The following is a 9,301-nucleotide window of genomic DNA, read 5'->3' as shown; positions in this document are numbered from 1 at the left end:
TGATCGAATCTCGGGCAAGTAACATACCGATGACAAAGGGAATAACATATGTTGTCATTATGGTATGACTGATAAAGATCTTCGTAGAATATGTGGGAACCAATATGATCATCCAGGTTCCGCTATTGGTTATTGACCGGAGAGGTGTCTCGGTCATGTCTACATAGTTCTCGAACCCGTAGGGTGCGCACGCTTAACGTTCGATGACAATTTTGTATTATATGAGTTATGTGATTTGGTGATAGAATATTGTTCAGAGTCCCAGATGAGATCACGGACATGATGAGGAGTCTCTAAATGATCGAGAGGTAAAGGTTCATATATTGGACGATGACATTCAGACACCGGAAGTGTTCCGGGGGTACCGGGTACATATCGGGTCACCGGAAGGGGTTCCGGGCATCCCCCCGGCAACTACATGGGCCTAATGGGCCAAGAAGGGGACATACCAGCCCCTAGGGAGCTGGTGCACCCCATGTAGGCCGAAATAAGGAGGAAGGAAAGAGGGGAAGAGAGAAATGAAGGGGAGCAATTCGGCCTCCCCCTTCTTTTTCTCCTCCCTCCTCCTTCCTTCCCCCTCCGGATGAATATGGAAGGGGGAGGCCGAATTAGGAGGCGCCTAAGTAGGATTCCTCCTACTTAGGGCGCCCTTTGGCTTCCTCTCCTCCCCTCCAACCTATATATATGTTGGGGGCACCACTAGAACACACATCAACAGTTGTTAGCCGTGTGCGGCAATCCCCTCCATAGTTTACGCCTTCGGTCATATTCACGTAGTGCTTAGGCGAAGCCCTGCGCGAATCACTTCACCATCACCGCCACCACGCCGTTGTGCTGACGGAACTCTCCCTCGACACTTTGCTAGATCAAGAGTTCGAGGGACGTCATCGAGCTGAACATGTGCAGAACTCGGAGGTGCCATACGTTCGATGCTTGATCGGTCGGAACGAGAAGAAGTTCGACTACATCAACCCCGGTGTCAAACGCTTCCGCTTTTGGTCTACGAGGGTACGTGGACACACTCTCCCCCTCTCGTTGCTATGCATCTCCTAGATAGATCTTGCGTGAGCGTAGGATTTTTTTCAAATTGCGTGCTATGTTTCACAACAATAGGGATCTCTTTAACTTGCAAACAAATTTCTCTTTACCGGGCACTATGAAACCTTCTGGTTGGTCCATGTAAATCTCCTCCTCCAGTTCACCATGCAAAAAAGCAGTCTTGCCATTTAACTGTTCAAGCTCAAGATCATGCATATCAAGAATACCAAAAAATGCATGAATGAAACTATGCTTGACAACTGGAGAGAACACATCATTATAATTAATACCTCGTATGTGACTGAAGCCCTTAGCCACTAACCTTGCCTTAAACCTCGCGGGCTCACTAGGAGACAAACCCTCCTTTCTTTTGAAGATCCATTTGCAGCGAACGGTCTTCTTATGTTTGGGAAAGTGCACAACATCCCATGCGCAATTTTTCTCAAGTGACTGCATCTCTTCCTGCATAGCAGCAATCCACTTCTCGCGGTCACCAGAAACAATGGCTTCGGTGTATGTGGACGGCTCATGGATGTTCTCAACCTTTTCTGCACAACTGAAAGCATAATGAACAATGCCACACTCTTCAATTAGGCATTTAGATTTCTTAATGACTCTCTTGCTCCTGCCATCTACAAGAGACTGAACTTGTCGCTGCAAAACAGGGGTGAGTGCTGCACAACATCATCATCGTGAACCTCTGTATCTGGAGCATCATCAACATTATCATCAATCTGTGCATCTGGAACAACCTCATCATTATCAACAATTACATGTTCCTCCTCATCGAAGTGTTGTACCTACACAGTAACTTGTTGTGGCTCTACATCAAAAGTATCTGTGGACAGATCATCAAGATACATAACAGATTCATTGAAAACGACACTCCTGCTCACAAAAACATTATTAGTTTCAGGATTCCATAATTTGTATCCTTTTACTCCTGATCCGTAACCAACAAACACACACTTGATAGCTCTAGACTCAAGTTTTCCATTATCAACGTGTGCATATGCAGTGCAACCGAAAACTCTCAACTGTGAATAGTCAGCTAGTGTACCAGACCATACCTCAATGGGAGTTTTCTTATTAGGTGGAATGGATGGTGACATGTTGATGAGGTAGCAGATGGTGGAGGCGGCTCCAGACTCGCTACGCTCTGCTTCGGCCCAAGCGTACCGACGACGAGCCTCGCTCCGCTCGCTCGTCAAAAGTTAGCCTTTCTCTTTATACTTGAATTTGGAGCATAAGATAATAAGAATACATGCATTAGCATCTACAGCCATGCTCCCAAATCACAATAAACTGCCTCGGCGGGCTGACCGGTCACAAAAAATTGACTCAGCCAGACGCCTCAAACGGGTCTCAAACGTCCAAGCTGACTGGCACCCCTCACATCCAGCCCAAATATGGGGCGGATATGGGGCGCCCGGGCGTGTCTGCCACATAGGACTGACAACGGGATCCCACGCGGAATCGCCCGGAAACTCGGAAGTCTGATGGACGCTTCTTCCCTCACCATAGTGTGAACCCGCATGGCGCCGCTTTGGCTCGCCGCCCGAGGCCAAATCTAGCTATTTAAGACGAACGACGTCCCCCAACCCTAGCCCATCCACCTCCTCCCTCTCTGCGCCGCCACCCGGGCCCGTCCGCCTCCTCTCCCCCGCTCTCCCATGCTCTCCGGCATCGCCATGGTCCGACAAAAGACCACCACGTATGCTATGCTGACACCGGAGTGCCGTAGGCAGATCACGGAGGAGATCCAGGCTAGGCTCGCAGCCTGCATCAGTTCTGAGCTACCTTCGGACCTGCCGAAGCCGGAGGAGGAGGAAGGAGAGCAGCTACCGGAGCCGATGGAGGTGGCGGATCCGGAGAAGGACGAGGCGGAGCAGCTAGTTCCGGGGTTCACCATGGAGGAGACGAAGGCGAAGTTCGTTGTCGCCCAAGCCGCGAAGATGGTGGAGTAGCAGGCCATCCTAGAGTTCATCCAGGATGAAACCTATGTGGAGGCCAACCGGGAATTTCACTAGAAGGAGCGGACGGTGACCGACGCGCTCTTCGCCGAACTCGACGAGGAGATAGAGGAGGAGGCCGGAGCGGAGCACCTGGAGAAGCTGGAGCTGCAGCGGCCGCCCATGTACCTAGAGCCGGGCATGGAGAGAATCGACATGTCTGACGAGGAGTAGCTAGGTGATTTGTGTAGTACGTAGGTTTTTCCGTTTGCATGCTTTTGTATGTATTTAAGAATTTAGTATAAGGTGTCCCGATGCAGTTGCGGTAATCTTAGGATTGCCCGGTCCCTGCCTGCGGGCATGTCCGCACGCGTTTGATAGGTCGGATTTGCCAATCGCGGTTGTAGATGCTCTTATATCCCCCGTTTTTAAATATAAGTCAGAGGTTTCAACATAAATGATATAAGGATGTATGTTGACGTATTTTAGGGTGTAGATTTATTTATTTTACTTTGCATATAGTCCATATTAAAATCTCTAGAAAAACTTATATTTAGAAATGGAGTGATTACCTACATACACTGTACATGCCCGGCGGCCCGCCTGATCTTTCTATAAATAGCTGCGCGCTGTCCAAAGCTAGTCACATGCAAATTCAGGTCTTAACCTTGTCACTGCTTACTAGACACACATTACCTAGCTCGCTCTCTCTCCCTCTCATCGAGCAATGGAGGATGACAAGAAGACCAAGTACCGCGGCGTGCGTACGCGGCCTTGGGGCAAGTTCGCCGCAGAGATCCGTGACCCTGAGCGTGGCGGCGCCCGCGTCTGGCTCGGCACGTTTGACACGGCCGAGGAGGCCGCGAGGGTGTACGACCGCGCGGCTTTTGCCCAGAGGGGCGCCACCGCCGTGCTAAACTTCCCCGGGGAGGCCGGGGGCGCCACCGGCTCGTCTTCGTCCGCCCCGGCTGGCTCTGGAGCCGGCACGGGCAGGGGTCGCGGGGGCACAGAGAAGATCGAACTCGAGTACCTCGACGACAGCCTCCTGGACGAGCTTCTCGACGACAGCAAGTACGGTGGTAAATGAGAGAGAGATTGTCTTGAATGCACGTATATATGCATGCATGCAGAAGAAATGGCCTCCACAAATACATATGTAAACGTAGATGTAAACTATACACGCATAATAACACACATACCACATACCACATCCATATGGGCCATATTACGTGATCCATCATGCATTACAACACAAGTACCGTTCACATATTTGCATTTAGTTGCAATTTCCACCACTGAATCAATGTCATATATGCTACAAATTACAAAAATAATCGCTTTTGTTTCGTGCCCTAAACAAAAGACACGCCAGACGTGCACAGTATGCATATGTACTTCTGTGATGAATGAACTAGATATATCATGGCAAAACAAGGCAATACATATGTACGTGTTACTGTTGTATCTATATATACGTGGAGAAAAAGAAGTGTTGGGTGGCGGCATCCATCTTGATATATGTACCCAATCATTGTATCTAGCTCGAATGGAATCTGCGGATCATATCGTTGAGCCGCCATTGTAATGTTATCAATGTGGCAATTGCAGACCTGACATTTCTGGTAATATTATATGGCAATTCTCGTACCATCCAGCATGCGTGAAACGTGATATTCTCTTTGCTTTCATGGAACATTGACATATATGTTCGGTCGTTGCACGCTAAAGCTGGCCAATAGAGCCACCGCTTTAGTGCTATGTTTCTGTGTATATTATGGTGGTGCATGGTTGCATGCATGAATGTGCTAAACCTTTATGGTTCTCTTCGCGTGTGTAATCTATGTCATGGCTGCGGCTGCTTACCATCTCTTGGTTGACATGCATGAATGTGGACCTTGGAAGACCATTAGCTAGATCTAGTAAACAAAAGCACGAAGAGCTGAGCAGCTGCTCACGTGATTAATTATTAAGGAATCTCTGGTAGGTTCATATAAGAGCTTTGGTACAAGTACTCCCTGATTTAAACCACAGGCATCCACCTCGCCTTGTTAATTCCCTCTCTCGTCACCGGAAAAAGGAAACATCCCTCTTTTGAAACAGGCTTTCACCTTATTTTATATATTACGAAAAAGGATTTCTCCTCGCTTTAGATTATAAAGCAACCAATATCCACAACCAAGCCATCGATACAAAGCACACCACACACACCCAAGACGAGATACAAGGATGTCGGGCACTGACACACATTTTCAACGACTGCCACGCACCCACAGGATGCCCGATCAATCGGGAAGAAGTGTGATGGACCACGCCGGACCGAGGACTCCAAGACGATGCCTCCAAGAAGGGTACGACCACGGAATGTCACCACCATCCGATCCGAAGATCAAGCTTTCACCCGGAGCTAGATGGAAGGAAAGGGAGCACCACGACGGAGCCTACAGGGAGGAACACGACGTCTGCAGATGCCATCACCGTCGGCCAGTGCACGGACTGGGCAAGTGATGTACTCCGGTGCTTCAACCCTTCTGTCGCCTCCCCGGTCCGACAACCACCCGCATCTATGCCATCCGAGCGGACATAGATGCCCGCCCGCATCCGAGTCGTGCAGTTCGCCCACGACCATCGCATCTCCCACCGCCAGGACCACCACCCTGCCACCAGACCACCGCGAGAGCTCCCAAAGGACACGACTTTGGCCAAATCCACGCCCCCAGCCGCCTCCTGGAATCGCCGAGGGGCACTGCCTCGAGACGAACCGCAACCTGATGTCGCTCGGGGGAAGGGGGAGGTGGGGGACCCATCCCCAACCAGCCTCCCCCCCCCCCGAAACCACTTGTTTCGCCCCTGAAGCCGAACGTCCGGACCCGTCGGAGAGCATCGACCGCCACCCGAAGTCGAAGAAGAGGGATGAGATGGCAGATCTACCGCCACTGCAGCCATGGGAGGCCATCAAGGAGGTCTTCCCGTGCCGAGCTCCGCCGTCCAGCCGCAAGGGCCCGACTGGACGAGGCCACCCACCACCACCGCTGCCCCCCCCCCCCCAACCAGATAGCCACGGCGAGAGGGGCCGCCCGCGACACAGTTGCACACGACCCGCAGTGCCAGAGGAGGCTCGGCAGAGCTGCCGGGGGGCAACCGCCGTCGAAACCCGCCCGCCGGCCTGCACCAACGCCTTGTCGCCCATCACGCATCCACCACGCCACCGTAGTCGGCCCCCGCCGCCACGCCCGACATCCAGCGCCGCGTCCTGGCACGCGAGATCCGGCTCGCGCCGAGATACCCGCGCGAGGAAATAAGGGGAGCCCTGATAAAGCTATGTACCTAGGGTAGGGTCATGGACCTGACCTAGGCATCCTCCCCTAGGACAGCACCCTAAAGCCAGGATCATTCAAAGAGTACCATTATCCAGTCGACCATAGACGTTCCACTTGGAAGAATCACTATCACTCGACCGTCGCAGAAATCACTCGACGAGCAGAAGAGCTAAAGTCACTCTGCACGAACAACGGTCGAGCATTTACTTGTAGGCTTGATTGTCATTTATAGCACCTAGATACAGGTGTTACCAGTAACGTCTCCATCTTTATGTACCTTAAACCCTTTGTAAATGAGGGCGAGAGGGGTCTGGCGAACTCTATATAAGCCACCCCCCTTTTCAGGGACAAGGGTTCGCACTCCCTGTAACTCACACGCATATAATCCAGTCGACCGCCTCCGGGCTCCGAGACGTAGGGCTGTTACTTCCTCCGAGAAGGGCCCGAACTTGTAAAACTCGCGTGTACAACTCCTCCATAGCTAGGATCTTGCCTCTACATCCCTACCCCCCATTCTACTATCATACTTAGAACCACGACAGTTGGCGCCCACCGTGGGGCAGGTGTCTTAGCGACTTGTTGGAGAAGTTGCGATTTTCCTGATCCCCATCAACATGGTTTCAGGCGGAGGTTTGGCCGAGGGCCGCGAGATCCGTCTTGGCGCGCTCGTGTTCATCACCGACGACTCCGCTTGGCTCCAAGAAGTGCCACTTGACGTCGAGGCGCTCCCTGTCCGCGGGGCAACACACTTTCGCGCTTGCGTCCGTGGCGTCCTCCTACGGCAGCCGTCAACTCGGTATCGATCGGCTCCTGTACTGACCTCCCTCCCTGCAGCCCGCCGGAGCAAGCGTTCCGGTTGATCGAGGCTTCAGCGGTGGGTCAGGCATGCGGTGGCTCGCCAGTCGGCCACCCCCCAAGTCGCGGCAATCGAGCCCGACGAAACTCTCTATGGCCTGTTCGACCTGTCGACTGGCTCCGTAGAGACTGCATCCGAGTGCGACAGCAGCGACCCCACGGTAGAAGTTTTGATGGTCAATGGACCATGCAGTCCTCCTGGCTTCACTCGTGAAGACGGAGGCGGCGGGGGCGGCGATCCGTCGCGTGTTCACAAAGAGTACCGCCCCGAACCCCTCTCTTCGCAGCGGAGGGAAGAACTTCGCCGCCAGAACATGGATGCGCTTCACACTCCTATCGTTGGAGAAACCCCTGAGGCTCAGGCCTTGGAGGAGGCGCGCCTAGCCAACTTGGTTGAGCGCACTCAACTGGAGAACCTCCAGCGCGCACTCGACGAGCGTGCTCGGCAGCGTATCCCCGAGTCCAGTCGACGCCAACTTTTTCCGCCTCCGACTCAGGTATACCGAACTCCGATCCAGAATATCGCAGCAGCAGCCCGAATAGCAGAGTCAATCCAACCTTCCCAATCAAAAGCTGGTCGAGGTCTGGTGCAGATCCGGGCTTTGCTCCGTGCGGCGGGAGAGCAGAATACAACAGTATCTCAGTCACGGAATAGGATCCATAGCAGATCCATGGTTGCAGACATAGTCCAGTCGGCTCACAGCCCGAGATCGCCCTCGAGGCGTGAAGGACGTGAGGACCGGCAAGATCAGTACAGAAACCGCGAGCAGTATGATCATCGACTCGATCACGATGATCGTCGTCGAGTGCCCACGCTTCCCCCAAGGAGTGGGTCATACGTGCCTCGGCAGCATGATGACAGACGTCCTCACAGTGGTGGGCGAAGGATTCCAGTCGACCCCAGGGAGCCGAGCTTTGATGCGAGATCTATTCTCGTTCAGGGTCTGGTCGACAGAAACAGAGCTCACAGAGAGGGTCACGACAGAGATTTCCCAACCAGCAGCGGGGTACATGTCTCGGGTCCAGAGTGCTTCAGCAGAGCCATCAGGGTTGCGGTGATTCCTCCCAACTTCAGGTTGGCGACTGGAGTCAGTAAGTTCACTGGCGAGTCCAAGCCTGACACTTGGCTTGAGGATTATCGAGTGGCTGTACAGATTGGTGGTGGCAACGATGAAGTGGCCATGAAGCACCTTCCTTTGATGTTGGAGGGCTCGGCCAGAGCGTGGCTGAATCAGTTAGCGCCTAGTAGTATTTATACTTGGGAAGATCTTGCCCAAGTATTTGTCAGAACATTTGAAGGTACTTGCAAATGGCCAGCAGGGCTAACAGAATTACAGTGTTGCGTTCAGAAACCGAATGAAACTTTGAGAGATTATATCCAGAGATGGATCACGTTGCACCACACGGTGGAGAATGTGTCGGATCACCAGGCAATTTGTGCCTTCAAAGAAGGCGTTAAGTATCGGGAGTTGAACCTAAAATTCGGTCGGACAGGAGATATGACTCTGACTCGGATGATGGAGATTGCCACCAAGTACGCCAATGGTGAAGAAGAAGACCGACTCCAGAGTGGCAAGCACAAAACAGTCGCCCACGAAACCAGAGGAGGGAACTCCAGTCGGAAGCAGAAGTGCAAGGCCGAGCCAGCCGCTCCTGGTTAAGCCTTAGCTGTGACTCAAGGAAAGTTCAAAGGGAAACCCAAAGGGTTGTGGAACCCCAAGAAAGTAAAAGATCAAGATGGAAATGATGTGCTAGATTTACCATGCCACATTCACACCAAAAAAGATGAAGAGGGTAATTTCATTTACCCGAAGCATACCACTCGACAGTGTCGACTCCTAATCCAGCAATTCCGAGAGAAACAGCCCAAGGAAAAGGAATCAGACAAAGTTGAGGATGAGGAGGAGGACGATGATGGTTACCCCCACATCAATTCCACTCTGGTGATTTTCGCTGACGTTGAGAGTAAGAGTCGACTGAAAGTCATCAACAGATAAGTGAACATGGTCGCTCCGGTGACACCCAGTTATTTGAAGTGGTCTCAGACTGCCATTACATTCGACCAATCCGATCACCCAGTGCACATAGCCACCCCTGGGAGGCAAGCGCTGGTGGTCGACCCAGTAGTCGAAGGCACTC

At 52.4% G+C, this 9,301-nt stretch overlaps 1 protein-coding gene across 1 annotated transcript; it reads left to right on the top strand.

The window, feature by feature from the left end:
* The first annotated feature begins 3,717 nt into the window (after nucleotides 1-3,717).
* Nucleotides 3,718-4,077, top strand: LOC123180524 (ethylene-responsive transcription factor ERF095-like). The gene has a single exon (XM_044592620.1). The coding sequence runs from the start codon at nucleotides 3,718-3,720 to the stop codon at nucleotides 4,075-4,077; it is 360 nt and encodes a 119-aa protein (XP_044448555.1).
* Nucleotides 4,078-9,301: the final 5,224 nt, after the last annotated feature.

This window comes from Triticum aestivum, chromosome 1A, assembly GCF_018294505.1.
Source record: "Triticum aestivum cultivar Chinese Spring chromosome 1A, IWGSC CS RefSeq v2.1, whole genome shotgun sequence".
Classification (NCBI taxonomy): domain Eukaryota; kingdom Viridiplantae; phylum Streptophyta; class Magnoliopsida; order Poales; family Poaceae; genus Triticum; species Triticum aestivum.
Note: the sequence above shows the minus strand (reverse complement) of the source record. Positions and strands in the feature narration are given on the sequence as shown.

Coding starts and splice junctions, on each gene's coding strand:
- LOC123180524 (XM_044592620.1), top strand. CDS start 3,718: ATGGAGGATGACAAGAAGACCAAGTACCGCGGCGTGCGTACGCGGCCT.